The sequence below is a fragment of the Lycium ferocissimum genome, chromosome 9 (genome assembly GCF_029784015.1).
Source record: "Lycium ferocissimum isolate CSIRO_LF1 chromosome 9, AGI_CSIRO_Lferr_CH_V1, whole genome shotgun sequence".
Taxonomy (NCBI): Eukaryota; Viridiplantae; Streptophyta; class Magnoliopsida; order Solanales; family Solanaceae; genus Lycium; species Lycium ferocissimum.
Genome location: NC_081350.1, coordinates 49001023 through 49024422, shown reverse-complemented (window position 1 = coordinate 49024422; position 23400 = coordinate 49001023). Strand labels below are relative to the sequence as shown.

General features: G+C 34.6%; 1 protein-coding gene and 1 non-coding gene across 3 annotated transcripts; one reads left to right on the top strand and one right to left on the bottom strand.

The window, feature by feature from the left end:
• Nucleotides 1-1616: 1616 nt before the first annotated feature.
• TRNAV-UAC (transfer RNA valine (anticodon UAC)) lies at nt 1617-1689 on the top strand. Its single transcript has one exon. It is a non-coding gene; the product is annotated as a tRNA-Val (tRNA).
• Nucleotides 1690-2260: 571 nt separating this feature from the next.
• Nucleotides 2261-5726, bottom strand: LOC132029332 (uncharacterized). Of its 2 annotated transcripts, XM_059418632.1 has the most exons (3): nt 5607-5726; nt 4339-4528; nt 2261-2530 (listed from the first exon to the last, which is right to left on the bottom strand). In XM_059418632.1, the coding sequence occupies exons 1-3, from the start codon at nt 5658-5660 to the stop codon at nt 2301-2303; spliced, it is 474 nt and encodes a 157-aa protein (XP_059274615.1). In that variant the 5' UTR covers nt 5661-5726; the 3' UTR covers nt 2261-2300. The 2 variants fall into 2 exon arrangements, with proteins under 2 accessions (XP_059274615.1, XP_059274614.1); XM_059418631.1 differs by lacking the exon at nt 4339-4528 and having other exon boundaries at nt 5417-5726.
• Between the last annotated feature and the right edge of the window lie 17674 nt (nt 5727-23400).

The window sequence follows — 23400 nt, the reverse complement described above, 5'->3', positions numbered from 1 at the left end:
AAAGCTGAGTTTTAAAAGGTTAAATTTACGAATATCTACTTTTCCATCCTTATAATTGAAAATGGGTAACTTACATAAATAGCTAATGCTTATAGGCATCTAACATGATATAGCTATAGTTTCAATTATTACATTTCGTCGCTAGTATTTACTAGCTATGCTATATATTCCGTTGTATTTAAATATATGAGTATATACATTGATATATCGTTTTGTTTTTACTATACTTGAATGTATTAAATAACACTCCGAAATAAAGTGACCACCTAAGAAAATAAATAACAACAAATTAAATTGCGTATCCGAAATACGGTGACCACCGGAGCGTATTCAACTATGTTTGGTTAATTTTCAACTCGTGATAAGCTAGAATACACTTCGGAATCCAAAATGTTCGTGATGATGGGCAAAATCACACTAAATTTATCAAAGCAGAAATACAAGATACACTAAATTTGTTGTTTAACGGCCGAAGATACACTAAATTGATCCGAAAACTGAGAAATACACTCAGAAATACAAGATACACTAAAAATCGTATGGCGAAGTAGGAGAAACAAAATACAGATTCGAAACCAAAAATCGTTGGAAGTGATGGCGTTAAAGTGTTAAAAAAAAAAGTTTGGGTCGGAGGTGATGATGGCCATATAAAAGTAAATGAGCGTTGGAGGTGATGACGATGGCGACGGTCCAATAACGTCCACGGAAACATCGGCCCTTACGGAGTGAAAAAAAAAATTCATAGAGATGACGGCGGATTCTCGTCAAAAACAAAATCGAGATGGCGAAAATATCTTCTCATCGGAGAAGAAGTTTAGGTGAAAAGGGACACCGGGACCGAGTGAGGGAGAAGAGAGAGGGGTGAGGGAGAAGAGAGCGGTGAGCGAGAGTTTAGAATCGGAATACACAATTATATTTTATTATGCTACGAACCCCCCGACTTCTTCGTATATTTACCTTTTGGAATTTTTGAACCCCGGGATGAAAATCCTGTAGTTATTAGACTTAATTAAATACCTCTTATATGTTAGCTACGTATATCATGTAAAAATTCCTTGAAAATTAGTCAATATCATGAAGTTTTAAATTTTACAAGTGAAACTCCAGAATATATTCATGAAGTTTCACCTTTGAAATTTGAAACTCCATTATAGTGTCTATTTTTCGAAAATAAGACTGAAAATAACTGGGGGTAAGCTTAAATCTAAAATTTTCACCCGTTACTTTTCAACTTTGATAAAGCTCTTTTACGACTTATATCCTACATATTGCTAACTTGTTTATACCATTAGCTTGTTAGTCTAGAGAAGAAAGAGAGATTGAATAAGAGAGATTGAATGAGTTCATACTTATTGCATATAAGATTGTCTCTAATATTACTAGATCAAAAAATATTCGATGCTTATATGGGATAACACGAAGGTTTGTCCTCTTTAATCACCGGTGAGCCAAACATAGATTGCAAAACAATAAAAAATTACTCCCAAATATAATATTACTCCTATTTGTTACCTTCTAATTTACAGGCAACAGCTAGAAAAACAATGTACAATAGATAAAGAAAAAAATGCTTAAGATTTAGAATTAAATTTATTCTCTAAAAGAAGAACTAACGAGTTGCTGTGGTGTAGTGGTTATCACGTTAGTCTTACACACTAAAGGTCCCCAGTTCGATCCTGGGCAGCAACATATAGTTCTCTTTTTTTCTTTCGTTTTTCCTTTGTTTTAATCGTCGAATTTAAAGGTACTTTCTATGGAAAAGTTTCCATGCGCGCCCTTTTTCAATTTGTTGACAGGCATATCGATGACTGTCTCTATTGTATTTTAGATGTAACGATTGGTAGGTTAAAGATCTTGCCTGTACTTAGAGAGAGACCTCTCGCTTGTTTAAGAGAAAACAGGGACTTTCTTTCAGCTACCTGTCTTGCATATAATTTGTTTTGCCAGTTTTATTTTCCTCCAAATAAGCTACACTTGTGTGCCGCTTTAGTTGCTTAGCTTTGCATGAAGGTACACAGGCTTTGTTTTTGCATTAAAACTCTCCACCATTTTCAGTGTGCTTTACTTACTTATATTGTCAGATTATAGTGTGCTTTTTTTAGCATTTCTGATATACGCTCTTATCTTAATAGGCCATATTGCATATAATAACGTTGACATTTCAAGGCCAATTGTGAAGGCATTTTTTCCAACCTAACTTTTGTAAAGGAACTTAGCAATCTCTATTGCACACGACAAAAGTATTGACTCAACTGCAGAATCATGGAAAGATCAAATTCACTCTTGATTTCATTATGCTATTATTCCATGTCAAAATCCAAATACATTCTATAGGCATTTCTATCTGAAGAATAATAGCCTTCCACAAGAGTATCCACTTGAAAACCAAGCTTCTTGTAGAGCTGCATGGCTGGAGTTCTTGTAGGATCTACGTGAAGCGATATCCGATGAATATTTCTTGTTCTGCATTTCTGAACCGCTGCCTTCAGCAATTTTTCTCCATGGCCTTGACCCCTGTAATTCTCTTTCACTAATGCATTCCACAGGAACGATACATCAGTAAACTCATACGAAAAAATTTTAAATGTCAAAAAAGAAGGATTATTGTAAATGAATCTCTTCCCCCTCTTTTTTCAACTTGTGCCAATTCACTAGGCAATCAGAGAACAAACATGACAGAGACAGGCGTGTAGTGGAAGCAAACTTTTTCTTTTGGGTAAAGAACATGATAAGAAATTAATTACTACTGAGAGAACCTAAGCAATTCTTTAAAAAGAAAAATATATAAAAATAAACATCACAAGAAAGATGGTTCTCTCTTCTATACAATGACGAAAAATGCTTCACTGACTTATCAGGATATTTACTAATAATACATATTCAGCTTCTGTCTTTCCCTATAGCTATTCAATATGATGAGGATCAGCGAAAGACTTAATGAAACTCTCCAGCAAAATTCCTTAAACTGTTCCCCAAATAGTACTGTAAGCTTTAATCATCCTAGTTTCAAGGAGGCATATCACAGGGTAAAGAAGGCCAGATTTTGGTCAGTATGAAATAGCCTCTGGAGTCATGCAAATCCTGAGTAGCCAAACTAATAATTACGGCAGCATCTATTTTACAACTGCTAAACACCCTGTCCAATTCTTTGTTCCTGAGGTGCCAGCACATCATTTTTAACATATCAGTTTGCTCGGAGGGGAAAAATACATAACACCACTCTAACTAAGATAACTAAGAGACTTGGATCCTTCAAGAAATGCTGCACATTCTATTCAATCCAGCTACAGCCTTGAAAGAGCGGAAGCATTTTTGAATGCTCAAGCTATAGTCACATACACTCCAGATTGTTCTTTTTCTCATACACAAACATTAGGAAAGTCTCACATTTGAGTTCCTCATGATTATAACTTTCTATCTTAAATACACTGGTACTATTCACGTCTCTCCTAGAACTGGTGAAATACAATGAATTCTACCTCGTTTGCAAACATTCGTCTCTAACCTAATTGTGAGTCACATTGATACAATTTTCATAGACCAGTGTCAACTACAACTACAAGGACAGTAATAATTCCCAAAAATAAGTATCCTCAAATCAAATGATTAAATAGTAATCATTTGTCCATCCCAAACTTTGATATGCTTAGCAGTAATTATTCATGTTAGAAAGCTTACAGAGAGCGCGTACTTGCCATTTTGCCAGATATTAATCCTATCGGCTCTTTTATATGTCTTTTAGAAGTAATCTAACAGCAATTTAGCTGCAACATCCCATAAACACTGTTAGATAGTATCTCAACTTTCCAGCCTAACATTTGAATTCAGTCCCAGTCAAAGAATTCAGAGTGTTACAATAAAAATTCCACAGTTATCAACACGAACTGATTAGCCTGGGACTTCAACCCTAATCCCATTACATCAATTTTAGGATACCTCACCCAATGGGTGCATTTATCTTCTTTACATTTAAAAAAGGGATTTCTACACTCTATAGCCGCCCATCAAAATAAAAGCCTGCAAATGTATATTTTTTTATATTAATTGTAATATACAAAAAATATACATATTTTATACATAATTAGTGTATATTTTTTGTACATTAGCTAGCGACTGTAATATTTTTTGCCGAGCGGCCAAATGTGTTAAAAAGCCCTTTAAAAACAGCTATTTTCCATATATCAGCTTATAGAATCCAGTCCAAGAATGTTACTACAACAACTACAAAGCCTCAATAATCAGATTAAATTCAAGAATAAGACCAATTACTAACAGGAAAAGCGAAGCAAAACAGAAAATAATGAAATATGAAAAAAAAAAAGGCTTTCTTTTTCAAACCTGCTAATTTAGTGATGCAAACACAAAGTGAAGAAGGCCAAGAATACATGACATAACCAGCAATATCTGCACCCACTTGGACGTAAAGCAACCCACAGTTCTTCTTTTTAAGTTGTTCATCAAATGATCGAGCCAAAGATTCGTGTTTTGGGAAAATCTTTTTCTCTATTCTCACTATATCATCAACTACCTTAGCACAATTTGGTGAATTTTTTTTTGTTTTAATGACATGGGAACCCGTAGCCGCTACCCTTCGGGTGCGCACAGGGTAAACCAGCTCCTGTGCAATAGCTCGCAAACCACACAGGAAAGATAACCCGCACTAGGCAAGATCCGTGCGACGAGCTCGACCCAAAAGGCAAATCTCCTGCTGTCGTAGGCAGGGGGTATCAAACCTGAGACCTCCATTATGAAAGCCTCATGCTCAACCAACTGAGCCACCCTTGCGGGTACAATTTGGTGAATTTCTATGCAGTTCAATTATAATTCCTGTTGCCATTTCCTGGATTTCCTAATTCTCTGCTACTGGGTATTTTACCCTGTGTATATAATAACTAATACACGAATAACTTATACATGTATAACTAAACCTGAATTACTAATACTTGCATAACTCTAACCAACCACCCAAAGACTCTAAGAGTAAATTCAAGAATAAGACCAACTACTAACAAGTAAAATTTCCCTCCGCCCCAATTTAAGTGTATTACTTCCCTTATTTATCTGTCCCAAAAAGAGTGTCTCTCTCTATATTTAGTAAGTTGATAATGCAAACATCCTGCATGACAAGTTTAAATCACAAGATTCAAAGGACATTTTAGTACATTACACACATTTTTAATTTGTGCACAGCCAAACTACTACTACAACAACAACAACAACAACAACAACATACCCAGTGTAGTCCCACAAGTGGGGTCTGAGAGAGTAGGATGTACACAGACCTTACCACTACCTTTGTGCACAGTCAAACTAAGACACTTAAATTGAGACGGAGGGAGTAATAATTACTCAACAATGATTGAAGAATCAGGGGAAAGCAAATTATGAAAGATGAAAAGAGGTTTCTTTATCAGACCTGCTAATTTAGTGATGCAAGCACAGAGTGAAGAAGGCCAAGAATACATGACATAACCAGCAATATCTGCACCCAATTGGATGTAAAGCAACCCACAGTTCTTCTTTTTCAGTTCTTCATCAAAAGATCTAGACAAAGATTCGTGTTTTGGGAAAATCTTCTTTTCTATTCTAACTATATCATCAACTACCTTAACCCAACTTGGTGAATTTCTCTGTAATTCAACTATCACTGCTGTTGCCATTTCTTGGATTTCCTATAAAGATAACTAGGTTAACAAGACTCAAATTGGGTCATTATAGGAAAGAAGTTACTAGAGAAAAGGACATAAACGTATTAACTATTTGAAAGTAGTTCTACTTTACTTTTTGCTATAAAAATTTCATGTGTTTTTAAATTTTTCATAAATTAACAAAAATGGTCCCTTAATGTATGAGGGTTGGTTACATAGTCCCTTATGTATGCATATAACAGTTTTGGTCCTTTAAATTCGCCAAAAGTTAGTAGTTTTAGTCTCGAAAAATATTCTAAAAGTGGGATTTTGATCGAAATAAAAAAAAAAAAAAAATTAGCAAAACAAAAGTGCCTTTTAAAGCTCGGTCGAATATCTCGGGACAAAATTGACGGGTCGGTCGGTTATAGGAAAAAATCAAGAAAAAACCTACAAACTTGATAATGTCAGAAAATAGTGCCTCAAAACACAAGAGCCAGGACTGCATTTAAATCGAGGAAATCCCCCGGCTAAATAAAATACGGTAGACTTTAGAAATAATTTGAGATAATAGTCAAAATACCCCCAACGTTTGACGCGGGTGCAACTACAGGCTGGTGCGGGGGTCACTATTACACAGGGCGGGTTTTTTTAAAAATGGCCATTTTGTGCAGGGCAGGTGCGATGTGGGTTAGGGGATTTTTAAATGGACTAAATGGCGGTTATCCACTTGACAGAGTAAGACAGCAGCCACGTGTTTCCATCTCTGCTATTCCATCTCTGCTAATTTCCCTAAAACAACACCATCTCTGCTAATTTCTCAAGGTAAAAAAAAACCTCTGCTAATTTCTTATTTTCGTTCTCTTTATTTGATTATTATGTCCTTTAGTCTCTCTTGTTTTTGCTCTCTTTATATTATTTCTGTGTGAGCCTCTCTCTTTATTTTATTTCTTGGTAGTGTTATTGCATTTAAATTCTTCAAAAGATTATCCTCTAATCCAAAAACACTGTACAGTTCCCATTGACCTCACTAATAGTATTTAAATTCATCCATTAATTGATTAAACAATCTCAAAATGAAGAGAAATCCCATTTGGTTCATCTTCTAGTACTCTTCCTGTGCCCATTGAATTTTCTCCCCAAAGGTCTTCTCAAATTATTGAATTTACTGAATCTGAAAAAGGAAATTGAAGTCTAAATCATGGAGACATTTTTCAACCTTAAGCCAGTTAATGGTTTTTTCTTTCTTGGTATTTTTTTCTTGATTTTCGTTTATGGTGGAAAGTTGTTCTTTAACAAGTTGTTCAAATAGAAAATGCGGATTTTCTTGTCAGAACATTTTCGTGGATGTTATTAAGCCAAGAAATTTGGGAAACGATATTAAATAGGGTGATGATGAAGTAGCCAACAAATGGAGGGATCAAGATGTTTCACGTAAAGAACTTGCTCACGCCATTGTCTTTGTTGAGACTCATTCTTCTGCTGCTGCTGCTGCTTTAAATTTTTACGTCTTGGAGTATTTTCATTCCAACTGTAGTGTTGTTATTTACTACTGCAACTTTGTTTCGTTTCAGTTCCGTCAACTTTTCCTTGATGTTTGTGTGTCTGTTTTGGAACAGTGGAGTGTATCAATGGAACATTTCTTGCGCAAGATTTTTCCATCTGTTTATCCCAAGGAAAAAGCAGACGCATCAACTAAAAAGTTGTACTGCAAATTTGACAGCCAAAAAACGATGGATGAAGGCCTATGATATAATTCGTGGCACTTTTTTTTAATTTTTATTGCTGCTAAAAATCAACGAAGCATTACTTATATAGAAAAAACAGAACACACTTCTTTTAATGGGAAAAACTGAAAAGTAATTTCAATTTTTAACCAGATGTATCTAAATAGAATGAAAAGCCTCCATCTTTTCCGCTCCTAGCTTTCTCTCAATTACATTGGGCTTGTGATTATATGGTCTGTAATAAAGAAACTGAGATAGAGAGAAATTCAAAAAGAAAAGAACCTGTTTGCTTCTCGGTGTATTGGTTATTCAACTTTTGGTATTTGTTATCAGTGTATGATGTATAAATCGAAGCCATTATGCGTACAAGCATTTCAAATTTTTATCTCTTGGTAATACCATCATGTTGTTAGATTTCAAATTATTTCCTACTGAATCCTTGTTGCTCAAGGACTAAACGATTCTTTTATTATTGCATGTACTTCATGTTTGTGTGTTCTAACAATGCCAGAGTTGATGAATATTTATCGACATGTAGTAGATATATTTCACTTCATTTAGTGGAAAAATGATATCTTGTTTGATGGCACATTTCCTCTGAACAGTTATATGTCCAAATGTCCTCACTGCTTTTGAGTTTCAAATTGAAGAAAGTGGATATGATTGATATGGATAAAAAGCTATCATTTTTGTCCTTTTCTATGGTTTAATGAGCTATATAAGGGATTAAAAGTTTTACTTTACTTTTTAAATCATAAAATTTCATGTGTTTTTAAATTTTTATCAAAAAATGTTTAATGTACTGCAGACATGAGTGTATGATTATAAATTAATGTGTTAAAAATTGTACGGTATAAAAATTTTACATGAAATAATTCCAAATCTGGGATTTTGATTTTCAAAAAAAAAAAAAAAAAAAAAAAAAAGATACAAAAGCGCCTTTTGCTCAGGGCAAATTTTCGTGGGTTAGGAGGCAATGCGGGGCGGGGCAGGGCGGGTTATAATTTTGTGGGTATTAGACAGAACCCAAAATTTGTGCGCAATAGGCAATAAACCGCACCACTGCCATCCCTATCTTCCCCCCCCCCCCGATCGGTACCCCTACATTTTTCGCCATTAACAAACAATTCCTGAGGTCCCACGTTCCAAAAGTGTCGTTTTCGTGTTATTTTTTAACCCGAAAGTCAATATTCTCGGTATATTCAAGTCAAGGAACAAGTTTCGAAGCTTGGATTTCGGAATAAAGAGTCGTAGAACTCGTATTCAAAAACTCAAAAACAACTTTTAATCTAGGTATTTTACTATGACTTTTATTGTTAAATATATTATTATCCTAAGCATGATTAATGTTTAATAGTCGCGGATTTTGAGAAAAAAATGACTAATTATTTTTGTGCGCAATAGGGCTGTCCGTCTAGCCCCTTTTTTGATTTTTTACATTTTTTTATTTGTTAATTGTTTGTTATTTGTTAATTTTAAATTATTCGTTAATGATTTGTTAATTGTTTGATTATAGGAAAATATATTAATCTCCTAATAATATCTTTATTTGTTAATTTATTTATTTGTAAAATTGTTTAATCCATGTTAATTATTAATGTGCTAATTAGTTATCTAATTGTATGTGTTAATATAATTTTATTTGCTAATTAGTTATCTAATTTTATGTGCTAATTAGTTATCTAATTTTATGTGTTAATGTGTTAATTAGTTATCTAATTAATTATCAATTATTAATTAGCAATAGTTAATCCGTAATATTATATTTGTTTGTTAATTGTAATTAGTATAATAATTGATTAACAATTATTAATTAGAAATTGAACATCCTTAGTTTAGGATTAAACATCATTAGTTTAGGATTAAAAATATCATTAATATTATATTTGTTAGTTAATTGTAGTTAGTATAATAATTAATTAACAATTATTAATTAGAAATAGTTAATCTTTAGTTAGGATTGAACACCCTTAGTTTAGAATTAAAAATATCATTAATATAATATTAGTTAGTTAATTGTAGTTAGCATAATAATTAATTAACAATTATTAATTAGAAATAGTTAATCCTTAGTTTAGGATTGAACATCCTTAGTTTAGGATCAAAAATATCATTAATATAATATTGGTTAGTTAATTGTAGTTAGTATAATAATTAATTAACAATTATTAATTCAAAAATTAGATAATTAATATGATTTCCCGTTAAAGGATTAGTTAGTTAGTATATTTTTTCGATAAAGGATCACATAATTAATAATACATGTTAATGATTAATTAAAAATTATTAATACTGATACAACACCTCATGGATCTCGACTTCGATCCATCGATCCATTACTTTATCTGCAGGCTACTCATAGGTCCCAGTTATTATAGGATGAGTTGATAGATTCCAGTACGTTGTTCCATCCCCGTAGGGTGGACACATGCGTGGGATCTTTTAAGGGCTCGGCTCCCACATCCTTGCGTCTTAGATATACTTTATCAGGACGGTATCTACCATTGCATCGCTGCTGGTTGGGTACAACATGATAGGGCTCTTGTGACTACCATGGCTGAGCGACGGCGACCGGAGCCCACACATTTCATCTCTGCACAGGTGAGGTCACTCTCACGCTTCAGGATGTGGAGGTCATGTATGGGCTACAGGTAGATGGACGCCTGTTATACGTTGAGGAGCCTCAGCCGCCGCCGCCGTATCGGGAGGAGTTGACTAGGCTCACTGATTAGGTGCCTGGGGAGGGTAAGATATGGGGACAGACTCAGATGTCGATGATTTCCCTCTGTACTCACTTGCGCCTCTTAGATATCGAGCATCTTATTACAGATGGCACACCTCATGTGGATGTCGATTGTCGGTGCCCGTTTGTACTTACTCATCATATTCGGGGGCATGTTCCTGAATACATCAGGTTCCCATATGAGCTTAAGGTATTTGCTATTTATAGATGATCTGGGTGAGTTGGTATGTTATAGTTGGGGCGCTGCTATTCTAGCTTACCTGTATCGAGCATTATGTCGAGCGTCTATGGGCGTCCATAGGGATGTCTCTGGATTTCACGCGCTCCTCCAGGTAATATATTTAAGGGTGTGTAATTTTATTCTAAATATAGCTTTTTGAAACGATGACTAATAAAACATTTTTTTGAATGACCCTTTCAGATATGGCTGTGGTCTATGATGAGGCTTTTCGGCCGTGTTTGTGTAGCCTCGACGACTTCACACGGAAAGCATGCCCTATGTGCGGAGATGGACGAGAGGCGTAATCCGAGATGTGGATACGCCACAGTCTTTTTCCGTTTAGGGATCAGCTAGATCGTATGACAACGGACATGGTAAGTTTTTTTTTATTTTACATTATTATCTTATTTTTTTGTTTTTTACTATTAATTGTCTTTTATTGTTTACTAATTCATTTTTTTTAATAGTTTTTATATGAAGGTCGTATGATCAAATTTTGGATCAGTTACCTACGTTTTGCAGGGCTGGTGAGCCCATGTGGAGGTCGCGATGTCCGTTGATACACATGGATATCATTGAGGATCACGCGCTCCACCAAGTCTTACGACAGTTCGGGCATGTACATGATATACCTGAGCCGGTCCTTTGGGAGCACGACCATTATATGCGGGACGAATGTGCGGCCGTCACTCCTGCATACTGGCCTTTATGCAGGAGCAGATCCAGCGTTGTGATCATAGGATGGGGACGCTAGCGGTGGTCAGACATACGACTCCGATCCTAGAGTACGTAAGTGGTACCGGATCACACAGCCTTGACTTGATTGGAAACTCCAGGACGCGTCATGCAAATGAATATGCAACACTCGCGGGACAGTATGAGGCGTTAGTAAGTTTACCCCACTTAAACTTAATTAATCGTCTTATATATTATGTTACAAATTTATTCAATCATTAATATTCGCAAACAAATATAGCTACGGACCGTACAGACGATATACTGGGTGGACATGGACCATATGGATTCCCCCGAGATAGCGGGATTTCTTTGGTAGACATGGACCATATGTTAATATTATATTTTTTTTTGGTATTATTTTCTTAATGGTAGTTAGTTATCTTAATCTTTATTATCGTTTATTAATAACTCGTACAACGTCCTAAATTAATTATGAAAAAAATCTCGACATATTCTAAATAAAGTAATGCGTTGACTAAATAATAAAACGGTTAAATCAAAACCTTATAAAATAACACTTAAACCTAACGATAACAAGTTTTCAAACAAAACTTACTTCGGGCACTTTACAACCCTTAAAACGACAATCCAAATGTTTAGGTATACTTGATGTATTGAGCCTACATTATTGTTCGCAGAAAAAGATATCAGGTTCTATATAAAATATTGATATTCCGGAGTTTTGAGACATGACTAATCTTTGGTCAAAGTATGGAAAAAACGTGAATTTCAAAACTTTGAAATTATACAAAGCGTGGGGAAAATAAAACTAACCCCTATTGCGCATCAAAATTAATGCGCAATAGGACTTAATTGTAGCCGTCACAGTTAACTGCTATTGCACACTAATTTCGTGCGCAAAAGACACTTTTATAACCTTTTTTTTTGGGTTATTTTGGATCAAAATCTCACTTTTGGAGTCATTTAAGTTGCGGACTCCTATAAAAAAGTTTCACAAATAACGCATTTACAGAGAGAAAAATGTTTTACATAAAAAACATACAAAATTGGCTTTCAAGTTCCAAATCCAAATTTGAGAGTTTGTGTGTTTGGCCAAACTTTTGAAAAAAGAAAAAGGTTTTTGGTTATTAACTGAAGTTGTCTTTCCGAAGTTGCAACTTTTTATTTTTTTTATTTTTACGAGAAGCATTTTGGAACTTTAGTCAATCACAAATTAATGCTCTAATATTGTCTAAGTACTCCCTCCGTTCACTTTTACTTGTCCACTTTGGACTTTTCACGCTGTTTAAGAAAATAATAAATGAAGCGCATAATTTATCAATTTACTCATATTAATTGGTGCATATTTTTATTGGATGAAAAATGATTTGAACTCAGTATTTAATACTATAGGTAAAACAGGAAGAAAAAAGTTGTCTTATCTTGATATGCAAAAAATGACAAATAAAAATGAAAATCTATTTTTGGAATAGTGGACAAGTAAAAGAGAACAGAGGGAGTATTTTTCAAAGGAAGAAGTACTTGTCCAGTATTCTAAAAATAAATTTTCACTTTTACTTGTCACTTTTAGCATATCAAGAAAAGACAATTTCTTTTTCCTATTTTATTTTCCTATTTTATTCATAATATTAATTACTCATTTTAAATTATCTTTCCAATTCATTAAAAATATGCACCAATTAATATGGATATTATGATAAAGTACGCACTTTATTTATTATTTCTTAAGAGGTGTGCAAAGTCCGGACAAGTAAAGGTGAACAAATGGAGCAATTAATTAAACACAAACTTCTACTTCACATGCTACAATGTACACTAATCTTGGCAAGTGTGCCACGGTGGAAAAAAATCGATTTTTTTTTTTAATTACTTGCAGTCGAGGAGCGAGGCATTTTGGAACTTTAGTCAACCCACGTTAATGATCCGAATGCTCGAGCACCCATTGCCCCGAATCAATGGTGGATTCAAGATTTTTATCCAGGGGGTTCGGGAACAAAAAAAAAGTATTTTGCTTTTATTCAGGGTGTTCAAAAGTTAATATATGCATATAAACACAGAAAATTTACCCTATATATACACTGTAATTTTTTGCCGAGGGTGTTCGGGTGAATACCCTCAGCCCTCTTTAAATCCGCCCCTGCCCCGAACGCGAACTATATTTTCTTATATAAAAATTTCTAAATCCTGGTCCGCCGCTGTTTGCAGAAGGGTATAACAAGTTGGAAAACTACATCAGAAATGGAAAATGTGGGTCCGAAGAACGGAAGAAGAACTTGAGGACACTTGACTTTTTGTAGGAACATCTCTAGGGTACTGGATGGGGGATTGTTTGTGTTAGAATGTCAAGTGTTGATGTTAGGAAGAATTCTAGAACGTTTAGTTGGTAAACAAGTTATTCAGGATAAGTTATTCTGGGATTAGTTATCCCACCTTTCACAGAGGATAAAATAATCGGAAAAGGCTCAAATATGCCATTCAACTATGCTACTATGACTCATTTATGCCACTCGTCAATAGTTTGGCTCATTTATGCCATCGAACTATAGGAAATGACTCATTTATGCCACTCATCACAGTTTGACTCATTTATGCCGAATGCTCGTTACCAAAATGACTCATCCATGCCATTTTTATTAACGTCGGTTTTATAAAAAGTATGACACGTGACCTCCAATTAATCTACGTCGTTTAATTAAACACAAAAATTTTAAATACCAAATTAATAAAATATCCGATCCATACACCTTACCCAACCAAACCATAATCTTATATGAACGTGTAAAGTACATGGTATTGTAAAATCGGTTAATGAAATATGGCATGGATGAGTCATTTTTATTAATGGGCGATGATGAAAATGAGTCAAACTTGATGAGTGGGATAAATGAGCCATTTCCTATATTGTTTGTGTTAAAATGTAAGTGTTGATGTTAGGAAGAATTCTAGAACGTGAGCCACAAGTTACGAGTGGCATAAATAGCCATTTCCAATAGTTGATCCACCTTCCACAAGGCCTTCCACAAGGCTAAAATACTACTACAATTCCGGAATAACTAACCACGATTTTACGCCAATCAAACATGGGATAAACTAATCTCAAATTTAATTCTAGATATCAAATTCACATTGGACAAATACCATATGTATATCGGTTGATATCTACAAATAGGTGCATCTTGTATTAATGTAATTATCAATACTGTAAATCTGTCTCTGATTTTTCCTCAATCATTGTTCTAGATTCAGATTTTGTTCCCTGGAAAACACTGCTCGCTTTTAGCTGGTTTTGTTTTGCTACATTGTTCTGGGTGAAGTGTTTATGAGGTATAAAACATGGAGTAGTTGATTGTTTTGTTATTTGTTCTTGCAGTTTTCTATTTCTCTTTGTGTTCTCCACACAGGTTCAGGAAAGAGGATTATATAAAACTGGGAAAAATACAAATCCAATGGTGTTTTTTTTTAGCTTTCCAGGGGGTTGGTTTACCTTTGGACATGTTATGTTTATTTTGCTCTTTCTTCAGCCTAGTATTATGAAGTACACTTGTCTTTAACTTTATTCTTGCACTTGTTGGTTCATTTTGTGGTTTTTGCTGATAATTGACGACTTTCTTAATCTAATTAACTGATAACTTGTTTTTCTTCAAGCTTCCAGTTTCTGAAATTAACTCACAAGCAATTCTTTTTTCTTGAAGCACTCGATATCTGACACTTACTAAAGCAATTGTTTATAACAATAATTTGATTTACCGCTGGATAAATCCACTAAAAATGTAAAATACTTTGTATTGTAGGTTTGTATTTTCAGGGTTCAAACTTGAAACTAAGGATAAATAGATTCAATCATCCACCTCCAAACAGTTCATAATGAAACTGAGAGAACTAACGAAGTTTGTCTCATATTCTAGAGATAATGTAGCCGTTCTGTTAGGTGGATTTCGAAATATTAGGTCCTTCAATAATCATCAAAGGGTAGAATCTAATTTTGTAACGTGTATTCTGAATTTTAAGATTGAATGTGTCTGACCTGGTAATTAAGATTGGGCAAATTGCAGGTGTTACAATTCAAGAAGTAGGGGCATGTTGGTAGAGAATTAATGCCCTGTTACGGACAAGTCTTGAAACTTGAGAAAACCAAGCATTTAACCTTTAACTAATTATAGAAATACATATGAATTTTTAATTACTCAAAATTAGTTTCTTAAACTTTCCATCGGTTCAACTAGGTATCGGGTTATCTATTATGGACTGTGGAGTATGTATTAGATTTTACTCATATAGAAAATAATCTTTTTGGGTGTCTAGATAATTTTTCCAGGAAAGATAATAGTATTTGCGTGGCTTGGTTCATATATAGGAGTAATATTTTGTCTAATGTTTTGGGCGCAGAATGCAGTATCAATGGAGTTGCCGTACTTGAGTTGTTATAATTTATAGACAACCATCGAACTATTAATGTACTTTCGACAATTCGGGTGCACGAAGAACCTAATGGTTTGTTTTTTTCGAAAAATGATATATTCAGCAAAATCAAAATAATTGTGCAGATAAGAAATTGCATATCTGGAACTTGCGAATTATGATAGAAAATATGTATACACAGGTTGAATTGTAAATTGCAACTATAATTTCAAATCCTACTCCTACTTAATTATTATAACGAGAATTACATCCAACAACATATATAAGTATTGAAAAACCATTCTTGGCTTGCAGTCTATAAAACATTGGTTGATACCGAAAACTAATCAAGATTGGTTGAATCCTTTTTGACTTCTTCGTGTGTTTACTTTATATTTTGAATCCCTTAGTGAAAATCCTGACTTTGCCATTAGATGTGCTAGGCTTCAACCTTATACCTTATACCTAAAACCGGCGTAAGACAGACCTTGTATGGGCCTTCGTCTTTAATTCTTTGGCGAAAATTCCTCTCATACGCGATTGCTGCGTCTCTGGGATCCCAAGTGGCAACTTCAATGCCGAGAACAATAGGAAGCAGAGGGCGGTCGACATTGGCAGGTAGAGACATCATGGTCCGAGCAAAGGAAGAGACTCCTCGGATGATGGGCAGCATTGATTTGAGAGGCACACCTATAGAGCTTAGTATTTCACAAATGCTATCATCCCCACCATCGTCACGAATCACAGCATTCCTAGGCAAACAGAATGGTATCACGGTAAATTGACCTCGAGGTTCCTCCACGATGGTATCCCCTTTCTTTGGCAGATACCGGAGAAATTCTTGAACCCGAAGTTCGATCAAGAATGACAGAGTCATAGTAGAAGGGTTTCTGCTGATGCTCTTCAAGTTCATCGTCTTCGGAATGATAAAATCGTCTGTCCAAACTTTGAACTCATAGGCGGTTTGCAGATTCTCCATCTTCAATTTTTTTTGGAGCGCGATGTATCACAGATTAGAAAGTTGTAAAGTAACCTAAATGAATAGAAGAGGGTGTGTGATCATAAAGAACATATAAAATCAAATAACGTTGATTTCCTTTTATAGACTTTGAGAAAGACTAGCTAGTTAATTTGTGCAGAAATAGGAATATCAAGTTTCCTAAATTGTTTAGGTTTCGGAAAATTTTGAAATAAAGGAAAATATGGTAACTATAGAAACCAAGTTTGTGTAAAAATAGGAATATCAAGATTCCGATATTATCCAGGTTTTGGAAAGTTTTGAAATAAAGAAAAAGTTGGCAACGTGATATGCAAGTAAAAGAATTCTGGCCTAGGTACCAGCAAACGAATAATTATCAAGAATAGAAAGGAAGATGAAAATTTTCTAATGATGTCATATCAAATTTCCATGATCTAATTTTTTAGTAGTTGTTTTGCAGATAAATGGCTATGGAGCAAAAATAGAAACGTTTACGTTCATTTTACTTTGGGTCACTTAATTCATCAGCGACAGACCTAGAATTTAAAATTTATGGGTGCAACACTTAATTATTAACATTGAACTCATGGTAATTTAAATGGTTTGGGTTCAAACCTACTATTTATAGCAATTTTAACAATTTTTTAGACATAAGTTTACGCTCTACATCGAATGTACTAGTTGAGATAACCCGACTCCCCCGACTGCATCCGCCCCGACTTAATTAATATCATGTGACTCCATATGCCTGACTTCTGAAGGCAACATCCCCACCGTTGCATTGATCTTGTTACATGAGAATTAGGAGACTGTGTACCCCCACCGTTGAAGTTCCATGGAAAATGAAGTTTATGCCGTCTCTGTTCTTGCAAATTTCATGGCAGAAATAAATTAAATTAGATTATCTCAAGTACAAAAATTTACTTAGTTCGTATATTACGAAATTAATGAGGATGCATGTATGATTTTTTTCATGAACCTTAAAAGTCTACGATTAAATTAAAATACATATATTAGATTAGGTACATACTAAAAACTTTTTAAATACCTAAGCATTATAATCATTTTACGAAAGCAAGTCAAGTGAAGTAAAGAATCATTTCCTTCACTTGTCATTAAAATTAATTTCCCTCACTTGTCTTTAGAGAATTCGATTGAACTGAGAGCCCTAGTTCTCTCTCAATATTTCTAATATTTGGAATCAGAGCCACTTATCTTGCGGGATTTGTAGAGTATATGAATTTTGAAGATACAAAAAAATGAGTCCTGATAGTCGATGATGTATCTGCCATGAGAAAGATGAATAAAAGAATCCACAATCTCACCTAATTGATGATGAGTGCTATGTTGGTGTGATTCAATTAGGTGTCATAAACTTGTACATTAAACAATTGAGAGTTATAAACATAAATGGTTTGAAGTTATGTATCGTTATTACTATTAATTAAGAGTAGAAGTTTTGAATATAAAGAGGTGTGAGTTATAGAGATGACTTTTAAAAATAAATACTTCACCCATTTACATTTTTTTTTTTTTTTTTTGGCAATTAAAGATTTTATTAACTATCAAGTGCAGCAATACAAAGCAGAGGGTGAAGCCATACCAGGCTTGTCCCTTCTGAGTGTCATCCAAACAAACCTTTCACAACTAAGCATCTAAGAACCTACCAAAATCATAAAGTACATATAAAATCAAACGACCCTTGATTTCTCCTAACTCGAATGCAAAGTCCAGTCTTGATTTGATGAAGCAACATATCCATGGGTCTGGACTTGTTTTGAAATACTCGTGCATTCCTCTCAATTCAGATATTATGTATCACAACAGTAGAACCAGCTTTTAAGATAATTCCTTTTGGATTCTTACCCTTTGCCTATTGTATCATCCATCGCCATTCGTGTCCGTAGGACGTTTCTTCCAAAGTAGAATAATGACTAAAGAATTTTCTAAACCAAGAATCTAGTCCATATTAATTTAGTGCAGTTGCAATCAAAGAATAAATGTGAATAGTTTTAAATTTGACCAATACGCAAGTTCCATCAACAGTCATCCCCCCACTCAACAATCTATCTTTTGTTCTCATACTCTCATGTAATGCTATCCACAAAATGAATACTTGCTATTGCAGGTGCTTCCATTTGACATTAGTAGCCTCACCCCTTTATTCATATAAAACTCTATGCGAAATTTCCCATTTTTGATCACATGGCTTTGCATATTCTAATTATAAAAATATTTCCTCATATTGAACACCTTTCTCACCATCCAAATCGCAAATTTTTAACCAATCACTCATATCTTGCCAATAAAATCGTGTCTTTATATAGTAAGCGTGTATCCAAGTAATCCATAACTTCTCCTTCTTCATTCATTTACTTTTACTTGTCCACTATTGAGTTTGCACGTCCCTTAAGATTTAATAAATGAAGTATATAGTTCTCATAGTATCCATATTAATTGGTGTTTAGTTTTAATAGAATTGAGAGATGATTTGGAAATGAGTAATTAATGTTAAGGGTAAAACAAGATTTTTTTTTTCTCTTGATATGCTAAAGTGGACGAGTACAAGTGAAAATTTATTTTTAGAATAGTGGATAAGTTAAAGTGAAGGGAGGGAGTAATACTCCTAATATTAATTGAGAAAAATGAGATAAAAAACCAAAAAGAAAAAGAAAAAAAATACTTAAATGGAATTCTTGACCAGAGAGGTGTTCCATCTCCAGCTTTAATAGATACTTCCTTGTCCAATATATGTCATATAAAAATTTTGATATAAACTTTTTGCATCACCCAATTATCACATACAATATTTAAGTTTTCTGAAAAATAATTTACAAAAAAAGTACTATAAATCACACTAATCAACAATTAAATTATTTAAAGGGCGTAGGAATAAATCATGGTAAAATAATTTTTTTTATATAAATTTATCATATCCGCTCACATAATTGAGAATAATATATAATCATTTCATTAATTGCTGGATTACACCTTAAATACGTAAACCAAGTGCCCAAAAATGCATATAAAATAGTTTTACACAATAAAACATTAAAACAAAAAAGAGGGAAAATTAGTACTACGACTGTACGTCATAATGAACACCCGAAATATTTGGATTTCAAACTCAAAATATGTGAAAACGAACAACGGGTCAAATTAGTACGGTTATGCAAAATCAGCGTTGTAGCATGTCCGAACTCAGCAGCATTGCATGTACCAACCACCTGCAAAAAACCACCTTAAAATACATGAGGGACATTTTGATCAATGAGAAAATTGTATTTACTCTCTATTCCCCTGTAGTAGTTATAATATGGTGAGGCTTCTCCAGCAAAGTGTTGCTAGCTTTAAATCATGGTGTAAATGTAACTCTAGTACTTCTGTTATGGTTTTCCGATTTTCTCAAAATCTAGCCACTTCTTCAAAAAAAGAGGAGAATCTGTACAAAATGCTGTTACGTTATTTACCTTCTTATGTGTCTATTATTCCAATAATTAACCAATGGGTTCGCCAAGGGAAGCCCGTGGAATATGATGTCTTTAAATTGCTTGTTTATTTATTAGTTTAATTTTGGAACGGGTCGACAGTGACAGTAGAGGGTAACGGGTAGTAAGGTCCCTGAGCAAGCGGTGAGCCCTATGCCTAACGCTCTAATTCTAGAAAAGCCTGTCTTGGTCGTGTTTAATTTGGTAGGCGTTTGGCCATAGATTTCAAATATTATTCACTTTGGGTGTGTTTGGTATGGAGGAAATTTTTTAATATGGAAAATGTATTCTTGAAAATAAGTGAATTTCTTACCTATTTTTTCTTATGTTTAGTCGGGAATTCTTTTGGGAAAAATCCATCCACCTCCACCCCACCCCCACAAATCCCCCATTTTCTATAAAAATAAAATGTATGAAATAGAAATTCGGAGGGGGGGGGGGTAGTTGGTTGGGTGGTGGGTGAGGTGGTTGGTTGGGGGTGATGGTGAGTCGATATATAATTTTTTTTGACCGAGACAATTAATATGGAATGCCACTTGTGAGACTTATTTTTCCTACTTTCATTAGGGAAGTCAGTTTTCTCATTTTTATGGAACTTATTTTCCTAAAAAAAATATTTTTCAAAAATTTTGACCACCGAACATGAGAAAATTGAAAAACATTATTCGGAAATTGTTTTCCTCCCTTCCGAACACACCCTTTATTTGGAATTTATGAAGTTGGACAAAATGTGTTTGTTATACTTTTTATGGAGAGAAGTTCCACTATATTTGAATTTATGAAGATGGAGTTGGAAAACATGTTTGGAGCACTTTCCCAAAATTGAAATCCAACTCCAAGTTAATTTTGGAAATTTTATCACCAAAATTAGATTTTGAAATGAAGTGAAAAATTATTCCGGAAATAATTCTCATGCCAAATGGCTCCTTAGAATACTTTAGAGTGGTCCCGCTAAAGGGGTTGGGTCAAGCCAATAGCAAAAAATGATACCAAGGTGTTAAAAACGGACGAGGTGGACCAAAATCATATGGAAGGGAGTTATCTCGAGAGATCGACAATTTTTTGGAATCGATGTAGATAACTAAAGATAGGGCACAATGGAAGAAGAGATATATATAGGTGATATCAACTAATTATTAGGAATATGTTTTAGTCATGTTGGTACATTTATTTAGCTTCGATGGTTTGCTCGGAGTATTTAGGTCTGATGTTGCAAAGTATTTGAAAAGCAGCCATAATCTGAAGCGCGAACGATTTTGACAGATAGCCACTTTTTCGAACTTCAGGATAGTTTCGGTCTAAGTTGCTCAGACTCTTTGCTTTCGGTGTCACACTCGTATCCACACGACGTGGGTGTGGGTGGGGTGTGCGATCCATACCCGATCTAGTCAACTAATTTTGGGTACTTTGACCAAAATCAATAGAGAAATTCCAAACAGATTCAATGATTTATGTAATCAAAACAAAAGCTAAGGTGAAATTGAAGAAAATGGAATACCTTGTATATAGAAATTTCTATGTCATTCTTTTTCCTCAAGTTTTCCACATAATTTAGGTTTTATAACTCTATTTTTAATATTTAAATTTTTTTAGCCGAATCCCAACACTCGTATCCATACTTGGATCCGTATCGGCGAATCTGAAAAATTAGATCACGAAGAATCCGACGTCTAGATCCGCACCCATATTGGACACCCGCACCCGAGTCCGAGCAACTTAGGCTTCGGGTTCTCGCAGAATTTGAAACTAAAACCCCTTGTTTCGCTTCTTGGAATGAAGCAACAATGGAACTGGTCTTACATGAGATACCATCTTTAAATGCGGCTCACCATATTAAATCTCCAACAAAACACAAACAATACAAAGCAAAGAGTACCCAACAATCCAAAGCCTTAAAGGCATTTCTGGTTCCTCTATTGTACTCAAGAATAGAACCAAAATTGCAACATTAATGATGTATATCTAGAGGTTAAAATCATGACGGGCTTTGAGTAGGCCCAGTTACTTTGCCTTCATCGACATGCTCTGCTGCTGCCTTTTGCGTTAACATGGACAGTTCATGCATCATCAATCCACTTTCTGTTGCTGACTCTTCGGAAAACCTGAATAGCCTCTCATAGGTTGTTTGAGTGACGATAAATTGCAGCTTTGCTCATCTAAGCTTCAATAAAGAAAGGTTACTTTTCATTTGACTTAATGAATTTCGTAGTTGTATTCTCTGCTGGAGATCATACTCAGCCTGAAGTTTGGTTGCTTTTTCTTTCTTGTTTGGGCAATGAAGAAGTAGAACACGTGCAAAAATCATGAAGTGGCAATTTTTCAATTACCTTATTAAGTTGTGGCTATTTCTCAATTACTTTACAAATGCTGGTTGTAATCTAACAACAGCAGTAAAAGTGTCTATCCATTATAATCATCCTGAGCGATAATCACAATCTCTATTTTATTTGTAGGTTTTAATTCTATGACTTCTTCAAAAGCAATATAAAAAAGGAGGGGAGGTTCTGTCATGTTGGGCGAGTTCGATTATGATATGTTATTTGACCCATCTTGACCCAAACAAACTTTAGGCGTCCTAGATTATGACCTTTTTATTAAATTAACCCGTTTTAACCCACCCGAGTTTGACCCAACTTTCTCATTTGGCCACCTCTCCATCTTGCATATGTTAGTCTCTGCATCTCGGGTTAGTTTGTTTTTCCCCTGGAAATTCCTTACTAATCTTTGTCCCTCGAGTGAAGATATCTTTAAGACGAACTACTTTTGTCTAAGCTAAACCAACATAATTCCACAAGATCTGCACATGTATACTGTCTAAGCTAAACCAACATAATTCCACAAGATCTGCACATGTATATGTTGAGTAGGTCCCTCGGACATGCGGGGCCCACCGTAGTTGAATAGTAAATACGCGTGGTCGTTCACGCGTATAAAACGCGGTTTTAAAATTTGAAACTTCACGCGGTTTATCGTTCACACGGTGTCGTTCACGCGTTTTCAAGCTTATAAATAGTTCTAAGCTTCATTTGGAAAATACACCGAAAAAATCTCGGACAATACATCCGAGTGAGAGCAAAGTGAGGTATACCATAGATTGTGTAAGAAAATATAGGTGGAAGAAAAATAGAGTGTAGAGTGATATTGTAGTAAGGTGGGAAAAATCAAAAGAGTGTTTTTCTTTTGTGGGTGTAGTGGTCTTAGGAGTATTTATACTCGTTACTACCTTGTAAAATTCCTTACTATAGTGATATCACCGCTATATATAGGTTTTTCCCTTATTCAAGTGGTTTCCACGTAAAACCTTGGTGTCATTATTGCCGCATTTTATTCTTGCTAATTTAACCATAAATTAGTGTTCGCGTTTATCACTAATACCGTAAATATTATTTTTGCCGGGCTATTTTATTCCCACAAGTGGTATCGAGCCAAGGTTATCTTCCGAGTATGCTTCGTGGTTGCGGTAGCGCGCACAATCCGAACTTCCACATCGTAAAAGAATTACTTTGGTCTTCGAATAAC